The following is a 19075-nucleotide window of genomic DNA, read 5'->3' on the forward strand; positions in this document are numbered from 1 at the left end:
CCCGATCTAAGCTGGTCACTGACAGTCGGTCTAACTGCCCCCCTTAAAAAAATAAAATGACCTTTTTTCTGTTTGGGATAGAAAGCTGTACTTTGCTGGGCCGCACCCAGAAGTGACTGGGTCAGGAATTTGAGGTGACTCGTGCTCGAAGGCCTTTGAGTGCCACTGAGGGGAGAGAGGGGGCGGAATAGGAGGGGCACATTCCAGCCATCAAAGAAATGCTTGTAATAGTTAAACCACAGGTTATGTTCTTCAGAGATGGAGCAACAACAGAAATTGAAAGAAAGAAATAAAAGTATTGTTCAGACATATAATTCAAAAACGTACTTTAACCAGTTTTCCAAGCATCCCTTATTTCCATTCCGTTACTTTATTAGCTGTTATGACATTTTAATTTTTCATGACCAAAATCAAAACTTGTCAAGAGATTGTGTTCCAGTCTAGGTCAAATTGACTAATTAAATGGCATTCAAGTTAGGGTGGCCTGACACTAGATAAGAATAAGGTGATTTATTCTTAAGAGAATCAGAGGAATAGTGCTTGGTTAGGGATGCTTGTTTGGTGGGATTCTTTCGTAGTGTTGGCGGTCAAATAGCTTCTCGGAAGCCTGATGCTTTCCTCGGAGAGTGATCAGTGGTGCTTAGATCTGCTGGTAACTTCAATGTACACGAAGCAGTACTTGGAGGTAAAATGGTATAAGCCAAGGGTGTCAGATTCGGGTTGGTTTGCGGCCACTTTAACGTCAACTGGATTTCACGTGGGCAGGACCATTTTAGATATAAAATTTAGTTGTTTTTTTTAATAAATCGATTAAAAGAACTGGATTAAAAGCCCTGAATATTCAGTTTTTTATAGATCTATAACCATGTTTATTTTAGCTTTAAGAAAAAAATGATTAAAAAATTATTGATTTTAAATTGGGAAAATCTGAAAATTTAATATACATCTATACTCTTCATTTTAATTTAATCCTAAAACACAAAGTCAGTTAATTTAATCCTAAAACACAATGATTTACTTTCCCGGGCCACACAAAATGATGCGTTGGGCCAGATTTGGCCCCCGGGCCGTCACTTTGACACACGGTCTAAGCCAATAATATAAAACAAACAACCGCAAATAAGTAAATTCCACCATGTGAAAAATCCCAGCGCTAACAAAACAAATAACAATAATATAAACAACTATTACTACACCTACATTTATTTTCCAGGTTCTATATTATACTCTTCAGCCTATGAAGACACTCAGATTCTCATTCCTTTTTATACAGCTGAACAGGAGAGGCTGAAAAAGTATAAAAAATTAAAGAAACACATTTGCATTGATGTTAATTTTGGTTGACACAGAAGCAAGTTATGACAATTTGTAAGTCGGACTTGTTAAAATTCGTAATGGCTCTTCTTTTATGTACCACAAACTCTTCACGCTTTTGTCTGTATATAAACAAAACTGAGAGAAACCTTTTTGTTCTTTGGAAATAGAAAAAAACTCTCAAAGAAAAACCCCATACACACACAGACCCTCGCACACTGAGGCGCACCGGCTCCTTATCCAATCCCTTGGCTAATTCTCCCCCAGTGGAAGGTGTTCATTGTTTCTCTTTCATTCTAATCTCTGCCTCTCCTTTTCTTAAAATCCATATTAGATTCTCTTTGACTGGGCCACAATCGGAGGCAGTGGAGCAGAGCATGGCCCCCGCTAATGCTCTTTGTCTCTGCAGATTTGTCACTTAGCATGGAGAGTACACCTTTGTCATAGAGCAGGGCCGCCAGAGAGACAGACTCACACTTGGGGCAATTGTTTCTTGTTACAGGCCATCTCCAAACCACCCCATTCCCTCCCAACACACACACACACACATGCACTTTAAACAAATCAGCTTTGCTCTGGATTAGAGCCCTATCATAGTGCCGCCACATCTCAAAAACGCTTTAAACAAACACACCCTTAAAGTGAGAAGCCAGTGGATATGGAGAAGCTTATTGCAGATTTAGCAGGAGGTAGTCATTAGACACAGCTGGTTTACATTAGCAAAAAGTCATTGGTGGAAAATAACACAAAGACCCCTCAAATCTCCCATGTTAAACTTATACTTTGCATTGTATGCTCTTAGGAGTCGCTTCCTGCAAGAAGTTAAATAACTTCATAATGCAGTAGGACATCAATTGGGGGAACCGTGCATTGGCATGCAATTGTATATCTAGCTAAAGTGTACAATTTGCCGGTACGATAATCTATCAATGCATGCAACGTGGCCGAGCATCCACATCAATTAAAAGTTAGTTAACGCTATGAACACAACACCAAATCTTAGGTATGTAGGGTGGAGGAGGGTGTTATGGAACTATCAAAGGAGTGGGCAAGTATACCATATTGCCATCCGAGCCCTCACAACCACCACGTGTTTGGTGAGGGAGGTAAATTTTGGTTTGTGTTTTTTTTCGACAAAAAAACCCACCCCTCAAAATCTAAATCTGTTAAATGACTGTTGGTGGACCATTGTAATTGTAGTGGTAACAATCTTGATGGTATTCCTTCTGTGATGAAGTGAAAGGAAAGGGCACAAAGAGAGATCTTATTGTAAGGTTATGTTCCAATCAGGAGTTCATGGTTATCTATTTGGCCAGCCAATTAGCATTATTTGAGTTACTAGAGTGCTGGTAGTTTATCTCTGGTCACGATAGTCTTCAAATTTACTCAATCATCAATTGAATTTTAGCATCAACTGTCTGACCTCATTCCACAATGTGATGGGCATTTTTCTCAATTGAGATAAGTGCTGTAATCAGCTGTCTTGATATTCGAGGTTTGTTATTCATCCACGATACATAATCAATCTCTGATACGGTACTGGGCTTGTTAGCTCAGTGGCCATTTATACTCTGGCTGTGTGGTCATGTTATTTGCATTTTGCGCCTTGATGGTGGTGAGAGATGGTGAAATTGCGGGAAAATGATGAGCAGGCACTTCATAGAGCGGGGATAAACTCCCAGCTATAATCCCGTCGACCTTTCTCGCCTGTCTCCCGTTTTGCCATATTTCCCTTTCCTTCGTTTTCCCTCATCTTTTTCTCCTTTCTCCTCCCCTTGATATCCACCTCTCTGTCTTTTAGCCCTCTTCCCATTTCCTGACCACTCTCTCTCCCTCGACCCACCTTCCTCCCCTCCCCCAAACGTACTCCGCGCTTTCCACCCAGCAGAAGTGCCGAGCTAGTGCTTTTTGTTGGCTGGTAATTTATTTTCCCATTAGCCCCCCGTCTGAAGTGCACAAGCCGGGTCTGAGCGTGTGTTAGGGGGCACACCGGGGGCCACCCAAAAAGAAAGACCCGTAGAGTGGGAGAGAGAAGGGCACTCTGGACATGCCGATAAGACGAGGCAGGGGTACAACGTTCGAAGATGGTGTGTGTGTATCGTCTTGGTAGCAGCCCTTAGATTTTTTTTTGCTATCTTAAATATGTTGTAGGCTCATTTGTTGACAAAAACATGATGGATGATTGCTTGGTAGTATAATCTACAGTCAAACCAAAAAAAACCCACCAACAATTTTGTCTTAATAACTTTTTACCACTATCTGCAAAGTTCTGGGTGTAAAAGGTATAGACATTAAATTTAATGGGTTCCAAAAACAGGTCAGATGATTGGTTACAAGTTAGGATGGATCACCCAATACATCAACTTGCAGGTCAAAACTTTTCTATTTCACATCTTCGTCTCAGCTTTTTCAAGGTTTCTTGGGACAGGATTATGATTGAAGACAACCTGATTGTTACCTGAGCCTTAAAAATATTTTATGGGCTGAATGCAAATTACAATTTCACAAATATTCACTGAGTAAATAACAGAAAAGACTGAGAATTCCATACATCCCTTGTTGTGACATTTTATTTATGAAGCTTTCCAACACAAAATGGGGGTTTGAAGTCCGGCACAGAATGTCTTGGCTTCTAAAGTAGTACCTTAGAGGGGGGGTGGGTCTGGATGTCAAGGAATAGAAGAACAAATGAAAGGGCATGCATATAACATGCTCTCTGTTCAGTCATTTTTATAGTGATGCTCAGTCTATTGTTTGGTACATGAATGAAACAATCTGTAAAGAGCTCCGTACCTCTCATGTTTGGACAGTTTACCACCCTCAAAAACACAAACAAACAAACAAAAAAAACACAGCTGCTGTAGTCTGCTGTTTTTAAAAGACTAATCCGACTCTTGGAGACTAATCGGTCCTCCTGTGTGCCCTCCGCTCTCCTTTGTTTTGCTGTTTGCTTTTGCTTCTCACTTTTCTGTTGACTCTTAGTATAAGGAATCTGTTAGGGTGCTTTTTTTATTTTTGGGATGAATTGCAGCTCCTGAAAATAGTTTCTCTCAGCGGATTTCAATCATGAGTGGATCCACCCAATTATGAAAACCCTATTTTTTTTTGTATAAAAATGCAATTTTAGGCTCTTAAGTTAGATGGAGGTCCAACCACTTCTGTTCTTCATCTTGATTAACGTAGGGGGAACTCAACATGGCTTAAACTCACTTTTGCAAGCCTGTGAACCGTGGATAAAATTTAATTTAGGGATCCGTAAAACTCCGGGCTGCCATTGACTGAGATAAACAGTCAATCTTGTTAAACAGTGAAGGCACGCAATGATAATTTGCTTCTTTCCTCACAGTTCAAATGGACTGGACACATTGGTTTCAAAGGCACATGTACATTCACTCAGAACCCTCTCCACTTTTGCCTTTTACAGACATGCCAAAACTCCAGTTTAGGCGGAAAATAAAATCCATGTATATAATAGTGTGTATAAATTGGTCGCAATCCGCGTGTATGGGTTACACAGTTCTGTATTCATAGGTGATATGTAAAGCTGGCACTTTATCACTTATCAGCAGAATCGCAGAGCAATCGCTTGCTTCATTATGGCTGCAATCAAAAAAGATGCGAGCACGTCGAATGTCTCTATTTCCAATAACTGTGACCTTGAGGGAGAATGTGATGGTACCCCCACACCATCATCACCAACACTCAACTACAATCTCCTGACTGCTGACTCCAGGCATGTGCAGTTGATTTGGGGTGGCGGGCCTAATCGGTGATCCCTTGAGGTTAACCTGAAATCCAAATTGAGTTTATTGTTATATCTAAATAGATGTCCATTCCATTTGAATTGTGAAGGCTGGCAGTAAATGATCATGTGTCTATGCCTTTGACTGTGATAGGCATAGAACCCGTTTGAATTGTGTAGCTTCCAGCTCTCCCAGTTCAATTGGATTTGGGTTTTCATTGTCCTCAATGTTAGGCAGTGTCCTTCCAACTAAACTAAAGCGGTTGCCACTAAGTTTCAGCACATATTAATGGTAACATAAAATTGCAAAAATGTTAACTTTTTTTATTTTTAATTTTTCTAGACATTCAAAAGTGTACCTGCCCTTCTTCTAATGGTAATTAACAGTTGGCGAAGCTTGGGCATTAAGTTAGGTCCAAAGTGCATGAAACAGTAATAAAATTAATAAATGGGGTCACCTCTGGGACTTAAAAAGTCCAACATTTTTAAATGTATAAATCCTGATAGTGTTAAAAATTATTGGTATTTGGTCTCATAGTTCTTAAATTTCCCAAATTGTATACGACGCTGAATTGCATGAAATTCTGTCTGGGGTTTATTTTGAAATTGTTGGAGTCATTGAATATATAGATTTACCTGGTTTGGCAAGTAATTTGCCTGGAAATGGACATTACATTTTATTTTCAGTGGTTTAAAAAGTAACTAATGAAATCTGTAGAAACCCTGTATTTTTTATATATATATATTTTTTACCCTTCAATGTTCCAGTTTTACCTGGAATTTTAACAGCACATTCTGTTGACAGTTAGAATCCCGGCGACCTCAGATTGTCCTTTGCTTGTCGCCTCCCTGCTTGGGATTGTTTTTGTTTCTGCGGCGGCGGCGGCAAGGCTTAAGTCTGATAATCATCAGCGAGATGCGGTTCATCACTTCCGGACAGCCTTGTGACGTATGAAGCCGCCATCGTCTTCCTAAGCAATATACTTGGCCGCTGAGTTCTTTTAACTAAACATTTTTTGCAGTAGTTTGTAATGAGAGACACTGGGAAATTTTATTCCAGCTGGTATTGAAAATATACCTAAAGGATCAATGTGGGGCCTTCTTTGTTGGTTCATATTAGGAAGCAATTGACTTTTACTGAGTTAAAAAGCCATTAGTTGATTAGTCAACATACGTCTTCACAAAGAAGCTAGTTCCTGCTTAGCACTCAGTCTAATTAATCCACAGTACCAGTCACAAAGGGACCTGCCGCCCATTCTTTTTCTACCCCCGCCCACCTTCCCTGGCCTGTCCCATTGGCATTTTGGGGCAGAGGGTGTTCAGCGGGACCTCCTGGGCACCCCTGCTGCCCTAACCCCTGCCCCCCCACCAGGGGAGCATCTGTGGATCGATCTGGGGCCAGCTGGTGTATACCAGTCCTGTAAACCACCTAACCCCCCCTCCTTACTCATAGGTACGTCAAGAGTATGAAAAAAAATAATTTGGTATGTGTAAAATTGTTGAATACATTAAAATAATCTTTAATATATTATGCAATCTATATTTAACCTTTCTTTTAAAATAAATGTAGTTACGTGATTGCCTGGAAATCAAAGTGGTCATATGATATTAATTGATCTAACAAGTTATTGGAATCAAAACATTTTTATGAATATGTACAAGTGGATTGGACGTTATTAATAACATTTACGTGCTGGTCCGAGTGACTTAATTTGCAATTCCAGTTTTTTTTTTCATTTAAATTGTCGCATTTCAAATTGATTAGAAAGGATATCTGTCTTTGCTCCCCTTATTAATGATTGCAATTCCCGGTATTAGGCAATAATAAACCATAGAAACACAACGCGGCACACATTTACTCACATAGGGCGGACTTAAAAGACTCTAATTTTCCCCATGGTGGGTGTCATCAGCCTTTTGTATGCACTGGGTTAGGGTTAGATTCGGTAGATGTCGTTGTATGACACTGACAGCTTGACTGTCTGGGTATGCGCTATATTTATATACACCATCAAGTTAATGTTACATCATTCTCATTCCTTTAGCTTACCTCTGGCGTTTTACACAATTTGCATTAAGCTAATATGCTTGTTATAGAGCTTTATGTGTTTGTGTCAGGTTCATTAATAATTACCTTCGTCCGTAATTATCAATAACTGCAGGAAGACATCTTATTCAATTATTGACATTTAATTAAATAGAAATGGATACAACAGATAGCCTCCGGAAGGGAGAGTTACAGCAAGTGTCCCTTACAACTTCCGAACGTCTCCTCGAATAGACGTTTTCGTCCCATTCTTATGGTCACAAGTTACAGAGTTGTTGATCATTCCATCACGTATGAGTAAAAACAACATCTGGGACTACAATAACAATCAAAGTATTTTACTAATAACAAAAACAGGGACTAGACCTAACAACATTTAGATTAGAGTAATTATACAACCTCCTTGACCTAAGAATCATATAATATAATCATAATCATATAATCGTTACATACAGAAAAACCCGAAGTGTACGGTTACATAATGATAACAATATTCTTGTTATTGTCCGAATAGCCCTGTCCTCGTCACCAAGGGCCCACCAAATCTCAAGGACCCAGATTGGGTGGATTGTTTGTATAACCATCCTGGAACAGGCTGTCTAGGTTAAAGATGACTTGGTGTGACCTCAAGACTTTTGAAAAACAGAAAGAGAATGATTTAATAAAGTAATGAATTAATACAAAGAAAAGAAAGAGATTGATTTAATAAAGAAATGAATTAATATAACTATTATAATAATAAAACAGAATAAACCCAACAGTTTGGAATTAGTGGTGGGCCTAAAAAACATGAGTCATTGCACGGCACTACTGAAGGCCTAAGTATAAAATGTACGGCTTGAAATAAAATTTTGTATTTTATACACAGTTATGGGCACAACGGACAGTCGTACCTCTACTTATAAAATTAATTGATTCCAGAATTGTTTTTCATAACTTCTGTAAGTAGAGCTGCAGTTTATATGTAAATTGTCTAATTCGTTTTGCGGTCCTTACACAACTAGCAACTAAACCCTTTACTATTGGTCAAAGTGTCCCAATTTTGTATGAAAGGTATGAGATTTCTATGGAATAAAAATTTTCACCCATTTTATTAGCTACTGGTTCTTAAAGTACATAAGAGAAAATCTTGAAACGTGGAGAGTGGTTGTTGTGAGACACCCAATGAGAGCCCAGTAGAGTGTAGTGTGGTGTACCAAAGCTAGAATCAGTGCACCTGCGACAATATTTTCAAAATAGAATAACGGATTAGGAAAGGCATTTACTTTTTGAGGGATTTCGTGACTTAGATCTTTTTTGTATCTCGAGGCACTCATTTGAATATAAAAAGATTTCGGAACCTGAAAATTTCGAACCAAGAGGGATTCATAAGTAGAGGTATGACTGTAAAGCTAATTAATATGTTATTAAAGGTAAAGAAATTAATGTTTTTGCTACATTTATTGCTTTGTTTCAACGGGCATTTTGCGGTTCCTTCTGTTATGTGAGCCTTGGCAAACTGGGGCCAGTTTAATACAGGAATCACATTTAAGATGCGACTAACTCCTCAATTGCTCAGTCTTGTGTTAAAAACAGTTAATTGCTGATGATGAAAAAAAATACACATGAGGATATTGATAGATGTCTGTTTTTAGCATGAAACTATTGAGTCAAGGTATTTTTATAATATAATCTCAATATTTTCCCATATAATGTCTACAATGTGTCCTCTACCTGCACAAGTGCTGCATTAACAAGGCACTGCAACCAGGGGGTAGCATGAAGCCACCAACCTCTCCTCCCCTTTCCTCATAATGCACACTCCACTCATTCATATGATTTATTTTCCCCAAGCATATTCCTTGTCCTCTGTTATGAATGCCCTCCTGCCTTTCATCTTACACGTTGTCACATACTCTAAACCTCTGCCCTTTTTAAGTTTTTGTATTCGATTGACAAATTCTATCCAGGGGAAAGAAGGCTTTAATTGTTTTGATATTCCTCTTCAAATCTTACAAATGTTGTCGTTCATTGTGCCTATTCATCTGCATATCCTTAAGTCCCATTAGTGGCCATTCTTTTCCCCCCGGCTCGTCGCGATTGTCATCTTAAGCAAATCCCCTTCATCTTAAGAGTTGGCCGCATTTAGCAAATTCATTCATAAAAGTATCTACATGCACTATTAGCTTAGTATAATAGCTTAGGTGTAATCTACGGAGAGATAATTTCCACCCCACGCTTCCTCAGCTCTCGTGTTCTTGTCCCGACGGGACATTCTTTGGATACATTGCCACGTCTGCGCCAACGAGGCTCAAATGTCAGCACCAAAATGTCAAGTGGTCAATTTTCTTCTGTACTTTTCTTCATTTCATTATTTCCTGCCGCAGGTGGGAAATGAAAGTCGTGATGGGTGTGGGGAGAAATGTATAGACAGAAAGGAGATGTATCAACATAAAATGGAAAGGGAACATGTAGTGCTCACTCATTTCCTGGGATGGACAGTGGAAGACGTCCATTTAATTTCAACTGGGAGGATAGCTCCTACCCCCCAGTCAAATGGACATCTATTGCCGTCAACAGCGCTGAAACGTGATCATGCAATGCAAGGCATTAGTAGATACCGCACAGCCCACCAAGGCAGTCCCACACCACCTGATCAGTCGCAGGGAGGTGACTTTTCTTTTTGTCCTCAAAGTTTTTTTTTCCATGAATGTTTTGAGGTTCTTCCAGCTTTGACTATTCCCTTCCTTGAGAGAGGCCGGCTTTTCATAATCCTTTTGGGTGGGCGGGAAGTCTTGAGAGCGTCGATCCCTGCCAAATTCAATGGCAAGATAAAAGAAAAAAGGGAAAAGAAAAGTGCTCCTCTTTACTATGTTAAACAGATCTGGCTGAAGATGTATTGCTTTCTTCTCCAGATCATGCAAAAGTCTTTTGGTTGGTTGCCGACAATTTGCCATTGAAATATTAGTCAAGCTATGAGACTGAAGTCAATTTTGATTATCAGCTGTGAATGATTTAATCGATGAAATGTGATGGAAATGTAGCATGACTCAAGTTTGGCAAATAATGAGCCATCCCTAATAAAACACCCAATATTTTTCCATTCAAGTTGAGGGAAACTGCAAAACCAAAATACACAATAACAAAGAACATTACAAATACTTAAAAAAGAATTACAACACCAACAGGCATTTTCTATTAGAAGGCTAACCCTAACCCCCTGTCAAAAACAAGTAGAGCAACAAACTCAGATCTGGACTTCTGTTATTACTCTAACTACTCTGTTACTGTTTGTGCTTCTCTCAGTCATGGCCAAGGTACACACACAACCAGACTTTTTCCTGAGTCATGTCTATTAAAAGAAAGGCCTTTGTAAGCCATATTCATTTTTGTTGAGTAATTTCCATGATATTTTTTTCGGTTTTACTTATTTGTTCTGTTTTTGAATTGATATATTTATAATTTGGGTCTCTTTCAAGTAATAATGGTGATAAGCAAGTGGCAGTGATGGTAAATTTATGTTAATATTTACGTAATAATAAAATTAAACTTTCAACTTCTGCACAGCTTATGTTTTGCTACGTGATGTTTAAAATACTACTATTTAAAAAAAAAGAAATACACATTTTTAAAAGAAATTGAAAATGGGGAAATAAAATACAAATTTCTTAACAAAAGGCAAGATTATACCACCTTATGAACACTATGAAGCATGCATATAGAGCTCCATGCGGCTCCCGGGCAAAATGAATATGGCTCTTTGCTTCTTAGCATATTTTGTATGTCTTTAGCCTTGTTTCATGTTTCTCTTATTTTTATTCTCTCTTAAAACACTCAAATTAATCAGAGCCCAACAAAAAACAAATATACATTATATTTAAAATAACATTTTGGCAGATCAGATTTTTTTATGCTTCTGATGTAAGTGGCTCTTTGACTCTCACAGTTTAATTTTTTTGCTCTTTTTGTCTAAGTTGTTCGCCAACCCGGCATTAACATAATCAACTTCTCTCCTACTGTCTCCCTCCCTCTTTATGTATGTGTGCATTTGACTAAATCCCCCGAGGACTTTGGTGATAAGGTGCCAGATTGAGTTTTCTTGACACGGCCAGATCTTTCCGAGTTGTGCTCGTGTGAAGATGTCTGGGGAAATGTTACAGGATGCTATCAACGCGTTATCGAACCCCCGCGTTCATGTAAATGTATATGGGCTCTCCATTCCACGTCGTGCCTATGCGACGCTTCAACTTTGTTTGCACACAAGGGATCCTCCTTTGGGCTCCCTTTGCAGTGATTATAATATGGTGTTTATGGTGATCTCACACAGACAACTGTGCACTGGTTTGAAATATAAAAATATGGGGAAATGGATCGGTTTTCACGATTCAACTTGAAATAGATGTCATGGCACAGTCTAATTCCATATTTATTGTCCTAAACTTAAGGACCCGTAGAAATTTTAATTTTTTATGTATTATCATAAATTGAATGTTTTACCGTGATAAGATACGCTTTTCCATACGTTGAAAAAATTCTTGTTCAGAGCTCTTTTCTGTCCGTCATGTTTTCCAATTATACTTAAAAAAAAAAAGATTGAAGACTAACTCACTGACTTCCATTGTGGATGAATTTGAATGAAACTTCTAATAAGAAAACTAGATACTTGCAGAAGTTTATTGTTCATATTCGGTGAAATAATCCATGTTGAAGCGGTCTCCATAACGACCGACAGACATTTCATCATTCCACAACATGCATGTGTGACTTCAGCGTGACACATCGCAGAATTAATGACTGTAAAACGCACATAGAAGGACCCAAACACAAAGATTAGTTTATTTCCATTATGCTGTACCTTTTCAGTAGTTTGCAAAAACACAATATTTCAAATGATGTAAAAACATGATGATAACATTTGAATTTGAATTGACTTGTGTTATTTTTTTTTATTTTTATTTTTTTTACATTTTATATCGATTTTGCGTGAATTGCATTCCGGGGAAAAACTCTGAAAATGGGTACTTCTGAAATGGGTTTGACGGAGACTGGCAGCTCTGCATTTGCCAATGACCCCCATAAATGACGATGAGATACATGTTTTAATGTCATTTTGAATACGTGCACTGTTTTTCAATCTGGTTTCTTTACAGGAGTCTCCGTCTGGCCGTCGTAAGGCCCTTGCCACCAGCAGCATCAACATGAAGCAGTATGCCAGCGCAATGCCTACGCAAACAGACGTCAAGCTCAAGTTCAAGCCACTCTCCAAGAAGGTTGTGTCAGCCACACTGCAGTTCTCTCTCTCGTGCATCTTCCTGCGGGAGGGCAAGGCAACGTAAGTCAACACCCTAGACTAGGGCTTGGCCATAGTAGATCAAGACAATGATGTGGAAAGTAGGAAACCCGTAACAATATCCATATCAAAAACACAAAACTCTTAGTACGGTGGTACCTCGCATTTCCCTTGTGTAATGTTTCTACGGGCACTGGATGGAGCGTTGCATCTTTCGGTGTTTTTTTTTTTCCTGGACATTTGTGTGCATCATTTTCAGAATATTTTGAAGGGAATACAAAAGCAAACAACCCTCAATAGGTTCCATCTGAAAGGCAGGGTGGAGGCGGGGCAAATAGAGCCAACCCGGGAGAAAAAAGGTATCAAAATTTCAAACAAAATTACAATTAAGTCCAGTGTAAGGTTAGATTAAATTTATTTTTGAGTGTGTCTGATTCGTAATCCAAGTTCATTTACATTTTTAATGTTATGTTACGAGCCCCTTGCCATGCGAAAACTATTTGTGTATGGTGGTAACTCGCAATGAGAGGTGCTGAGATGTCGACAATGAAGTGTATCTTGTGAAAACTAGTTTCACCCCAACACAGAGACATAACGAGGGAGAGGGAAAACGCAGCAGGGTTCCATCTACAGAGTGCTTGATCTTGCCACTAAAATGTCATCTAATGCCAGTGAATTTCATCCAGTCAATTTTGCAATTCTTTAAAACTGCCTTGAGCCGCTTCGCAACGGACGTCATAGCAACGACTGTAGGAGCGCATTCTTGCAGTCATTTGGAATGGTTTCTGAGTTGCAACATTAGCCAGCGGCCAGCAAGCAATTTGCTTTCTAAGTATGCTTCCTTTGTGAACAACGTAAACAATAATAATAATCGAACATAGGCTTTGTCTTCATCATTGACTCGATAAAAGCCTAATTGTCATACCCAGCTGCGTATGACGAAATTGGGAGTGCTTCTCCACAAGGTGCATTTTCCCGGCAAAAAAACCAAATAAGTGATCATTTCAGACTCGTTGACATTCTGCCGCGATGCATTGCATCACCACCCGAGCAGATCACTTACCTCTCACTTAACTTCAGGCAGCCAGTAGGAGGCATATCACCCCGCAACGTCTTTCATGTTACCTCACCCCGAAGTTATTACACAGAAGGGATTTCGTGTCATGCTACCGCAAGTTAAGAGTCGTGATGGATGTGGGAAAAAACTGTCCTTAAGCCTATTCGTCCGTACTTTGTGAGACCAGTAGCGTCTGCCAGAGGGCAGCAGCTGGAATAGGTTGTGACCAGGATGGTATGGGTCCCTGACAATGTTCCTGGCTCTGCTGAGGTAACGAGGGCTGGCAATGTATTCCAGTGAGGGCATAGAGCATCCGACAATCTTCTGGGCAGTGTTAATCACTCTCTGCATGGCTTTTTTTGTCTGCTGCCGTGCTTCCAGCATACCACACTGTAATGCAGTATGCCAGGATGCTCTCAACAGTGGCTCTATAGAAGGTTACCAGAAGCTTAGTTTTCAAGTTGTTCCTCCTGAGTACCCTGAGGAAATGGAGTCGTTTCTGGGCCTTCTTTACTACTGCCGTGGTGTTTGTAGACCAGGAGAGCTTATCCGTGACGTGGACCCCCAGGAATTTAAAAGACTGGACCCTGTCTAATCATACTCCATTTATGAGGAGTGGGGCCAGATCTATGCTGTGTTTGCGAAAGTCCAGGATTATTTCTTTAGTTTTCATGGTGTTTAGTGTGAGATTGTTCCCGAGCACCACGAAGACAGTTTGTTGTTGTCATCTCTGTAGGCCGACTCATCCTCTCCTGAGATGAGTCCGACCACAGTGGTGTCATCGGCAAATTTGATGATGGAGTTAGACTGGTGAGTTGGTGTACAGTCGTATGTGTACAGGGAGTACAACAGAGGACTCAGTACACAACCTTGAGGGGAGCCAGTGCTCAGTGTAATAGAGGAAGAGAGGTGGGGACCAAGTCTATCAGTTTGTGGTCGGTTGGTTAATGAAGTTCTTTATCCAGCAGCCGATGGAACAAGATAGTCCAAAGTGGGAAAGTTTGTAAGACAGAATATCCGGTATTATTGTGTTCAAGGCTGAGCTATAGTCAATGAAAAGCGTCTTCATGTAATTCCCATGGTTCTCTAGGTGGCTCAGTGCTGTGTGTAGCGCTATGGCGATAGCGTCCTCACTGGATCTGTTTGCTATATAAGCAAACTGGTGAGAGTCAACTGAGGTAGGGATTTTTCTGATATGGCGGGTGACCAACTTTTCAAAGCACTTCATGATCACAGGCGTGAGAGCAACCGACCTATTGTCATTCAGGCTGTCAATGGCTTGCTTTTTAGGGACTGGGATAATGATGGCAGATTTCAGGCAGGATGGAATGATGGATTGTTGCAGGGAACATTTGAACATTTTTGTGAAAACACCAGCCAGCTGGTCAGCACAGTCTTTGAGGACCTTCCCAGGTGCTCCTTCAGGGCCAGAAGCCTTCCTGGTGTTAACAGACCGCATTACCAGTCTCACTTCATGTTCCTGAAACTTCTGTATTGCTGCAAGGTGTTGGTTGGGGTGTTGAGACTGGGTCTCATTTGTCAGTTTCAAAGCGGGAGACAGCATTGAGCCGCTGCACCCGTGCGCACCGCCATTTTGGATCATATACGTAAACGTATACGTATAAATCGTATACATAAATGTGCAAACTCTTAAGGCAACAAAGGGGGAATTATTTAATAATTTTTATTATATATGTTTCCCGCTTGGGGGCGGTAAGATTGTGAGTCCGAATGGGCGGCAATTTGTTTTGAAACATTCTTTTAGTATTTTCTGCCATTCTAAATGCTTCACTGCAGTTGTGTTCTGCTTCCACTGACATCAGCTATTTTGTAAAGCCACATCAGGAATATTTATTTAGCCCAATGTTAAAATATGACATTAATTGATAAATAATTGCAATCCGCTGGAAACCAGTTCAGGTTGCACCCCTCCATATGCCCATAGTTACATGGGATAGTCTCTAGCATCCCTGAGACCCTCGTCAAGATAAGCGACTCAGAAGATAAAATATATAAATCAATGAAACACGGTTAAAATATTAATGGCTACTAATAGTAATTGTTGCCAGGCCTTCCAGTTGAAATGGATTTGACGTCTACCCAGGTCAATGTTTATAAATCACCATTTTTGAAGAATAATAATTCAGGGCAATCTTGTGCTTCCCAATCGGTCCCACTAGATATGTTTCAATTTTTTGCATTTTTTTTTTAAGCCTGCACCCTGTCAATCACTCCCAGCCTTTTCTTGAATTGATATTCATCTTTGAGACGCACAACTTTAATATAAAGACACCCTTTCTCTCGTTTGTGCATTATAATTCGATCACTTTAATTTAAAGGAGCGTGCACACACACTGGCGGGGGCCTTTGTTGTGTTGCGGACGGCGGGTCGATGGCACATAACCCTTGTTAACCCTTCGGGGAATGATGTCGACCACACACAAACAAACTCCATCATGCTGCTTCAAATGAACCCCGCCACATGGGAAGCGACAAATACAAAGAACACAGACACACACAGAGAGCGAGAAGGAGAAGATTATGCTGCCGCTTTCAAAGGAGGCGGCGTGAAATAATGTGGGGCGAGGGAGTGGGGACACGAAGGCCCAGTTGAGACAGAAGATTTTAAAATGCTGAGAAGTTAGGAAGCGACAGAGGTGGAGTCGACGTTACATTAAATCCTTTGAAATGGACGCTGTCCTCTTGTCACATCAAAATGCAACGCATTTCCATTTATTCATTGGTACAGCGGTGCATAATCGCCTCTTTTTTCCCCTCATTTCTGCAGTGTGTTAATCTCTCAAGGTTATGTATAGCCCTGTGAGTTAAAAAAAAACGCATTACAAGTGCATGATATGCATTTGCATTAATGTGAATTTTTTTTCTAACCCACCACCCCCGTTACAGTGACGAGGATATGCAGAGCCTTGCCAGCCTGATGAGCATGAAGCAGGCTGACATTGGCAACCTAGACGACTTCGAGGAGGAGAACGAGGAGGATGAGGAAAACAGGGTAAACCAGGAAGAAAAGGCTGCCAAGATCACAGGTAGCTGTGCAATGACTGTTTCACGTATGACACATTTTATGAAATGATTGTAAGCAGGAATACTTTTTAGATAAAAAATAACTTTATTAACCAAATAATGTATCGATTTACATCCTCATTCATTTTGCTCCATCTTCTTTTTTCATATGAAGTTCACCTAACCAAAGAGTGTCACAAGTCCCAATAGTCTGCTCGAAGCTACTCTGAAATTACAGTCACTTAACTTTCAGTCTCCTGATGGTGTAGAGTAGGGGTGTCCTCGAGGTCCCCTATCTAGTCTGTTGTCCGTGTCTCCGTGCGCCAACCCACCTGAATCAAATAATCAGGGTTATTATCAAGCTTCTTGATTTAGGTGCAGTAGAGGAGGGAAATGTGGAAAACAGATCTAATAGTGGTCCTTGAGGACTGGAGTTGGACACCCATGGTGTAGAGGTTCACTCAGGGCTAACTGATGTCATTTCCAGTCTGTAACCACCAATTGATTATCACAGACTTCTAAATGTTTGGTCTTTTGTAATTTGTCCAACCACTTCAGGCTAGTGTTAACTTGTTCTCCCATAATTTACCAAAGAATCGGACCATAGTACCAGTGCCCTACCAACTCAGTAGAACTGCTTCGCTGTAGCAAACTGGGTACCTTTTCCTTAAGGAATTTATTTTTTTTCAATCTGTCAAATTAAGAGAAAGAAAAAGTAGTGTCTTTATATATATGGCCAAATATATGGTAAATATATGACATCCGGCATGTGTGTGATGCATTAAAATACATTCATTCATTTTCCATACCACTTATCCTCTCAAGGGTCGCAGGGCGTGCTGCAGCCTTTCCCAGCCAATTATGGTCACTAGGCAGGGGACAACACCTTGAATTGCTTGCCAGATAATCGCACATAATCATACATGTCGGAGATAAGTGTAAATATTCATCCATTCATCTGCCATATCGCATACCAGCTGACTTTGGGCGAAAAGCCGACTGGTCGCCAGCCAGGCGTAGGGCACACAGAGAGACAGACAGAAAGTTTAAATATTCAGATTTTAATTCCAGATGATGGCAACGGTGGATTATAGTTGACAAATATAAATTCTCATGGAAATTAATTAGACATGTATCAAATGCAATATAACCACAACTTCATTCAATGTGTATGTATGTCCTTGCTATGTTTTAATGTATGTCCTCTCCTCCCTCCCACTTAGCCTAATCCAACTTTCCTTCCGCCTCCTGTTCAGCCTTATGCTTTCTCTCCTCGCTCTTTTGTCTCATTTGTATGTATGCACATCAATCGTCTACAGCCATGCTTCGCTTAGCTTGTGTCTCGCTAGGAAAATGACAAAACCTCCACCAACTTGTACCTACAAGCTTCTCCGATGATGCTCTCATGGATGCAGGGCTTCTGAAACATTCTAACATTGATCCTCAGATCACAGTTCGACAACTGCTGCTTCAAAATAATCACACCTTCTTCAACACATATTTTTGCTGTTTCTCTGAGTTCTCTTCAACGCCTTGTCTTCTTCCGTCCTTCCTTGTCGTGTTTCCCCGTGATCTGCAGAGATAGTAAACCAGCTGAATGCCCTCAGCTGCTTACACGGCGACGATGAAGACTACGGCATCGGCGTTCCTAAGCGAGTGTGCAAGGTGGCCGCAAAGCCTGCCGCTTCCTCGCAAGGTTTTATTTATTACCGACTATCTCCCATTTGGTCGTGTCTTGTGAAACCTCTTTCACTTTATTTTTGTTTGCTATTTCTTTATGTCTTTCGTCTTTTCCCAAGTGTTTTGTTTCTCACACATTTATTTTGCATTGGTTTTGTGAACATGTCACAAGTTTCGGTGTTGTGGTTTTGTCCTAAACTGCATTCGGTAGTGAACCAAAACAGGTAGACTGCATTCGGATAAGAGTGAATGTAAAACAAAATCAATGTTCCCCTGATAATATTGATTAATTGAATGTGTCAAATGGCTTTATTTACCCTGTGGTGCAATTTGGTAGATATTGTTTTGTGGGAAAGTAATGGTAAAACAAAGTTTGTTACACAAACATTAAAACTGAAATGTTATAACCAATTTCTTAACTATCATACTAGTGTAAAGATGTAAAATGTAATCAACTATACAATGAAGTAAAACTACTGCCCTGTAGAACATTGACTGGTACATACGTATAGATTAATGCTTAGTACCAACATGCAATTTTCAATGAGTAATTGGTACTCATTTAAAGTCATTAGACTTTTTTTTCACCTGTATTTTGTTTATGGCAAATTTATATAAGTCCTTATTGCTTTCACAAAAAAAAGTCCACCTTTCTGTCATTTCTGTTCTCACTGACCTGTCGTTAAATGAAGTTAGGTTGCGATCTTTACACATTTATTTTCACCTATAGCTTTTTCCATGTATATTTAATGAAATGTTGATACTATGTACACACATCCCCACACAGTTTTTGGCCTAAAATGTGTCACCACAGAAAACCACCACCCATCTTAATAGAAAAGTGTACTCACTTAGCGATACCTCAAATAGAAAAAGCCATGCGGCTCTTTCCAGACCATTCTTGGCATCTCCTTTTCGCACCCCTTCGCCAGCCCCTCGTCA

At 40.0% G+C, this 19075-nt stretch overlaps 1 protein-coding gene across 1 annotated transcript in view; it reads left to right on the forward strand.

Moving 5' to 3' along the window:
• ehbp1 (EH domain binding protein 1) overlaps nt 1-19075 on the forward strand; it is a 137140-nt gene that overhangs the window by 21847 nt on the left and 96218 nt on the right. The window contains exons 5-7 of the mRNA XM_077730432.1: nt 12233-12414; nt 16337-16476; nt 18033-18149. Of these exons, the coding sequence (XP_077586558.1) occupies nt 12233-12414; nt 16337-16476; nt 18033-18149 (439 nt within the window). The remainder of the gene's footprint in view (nt 1-12232; nt 12415-16336; nt 16477-18032; nt 18150-19075) is intronic.

This window comes from Stigmatopora nigra, chromosome 12 (genome assembly GCF_051989575.1).
Source record: "Stigmatopora nigra isolate UIUO_SnigA chromosome 12, RoL_Snig_1.1, whole genome shotgun sequence".
NCBI classification, from domain to species: Eukaryota; Metazoa; Chordata; class Actinopteri; order Syngnathiformes; family Syngnathidae; genus Stigmatopora; species Stigmatopora nigra.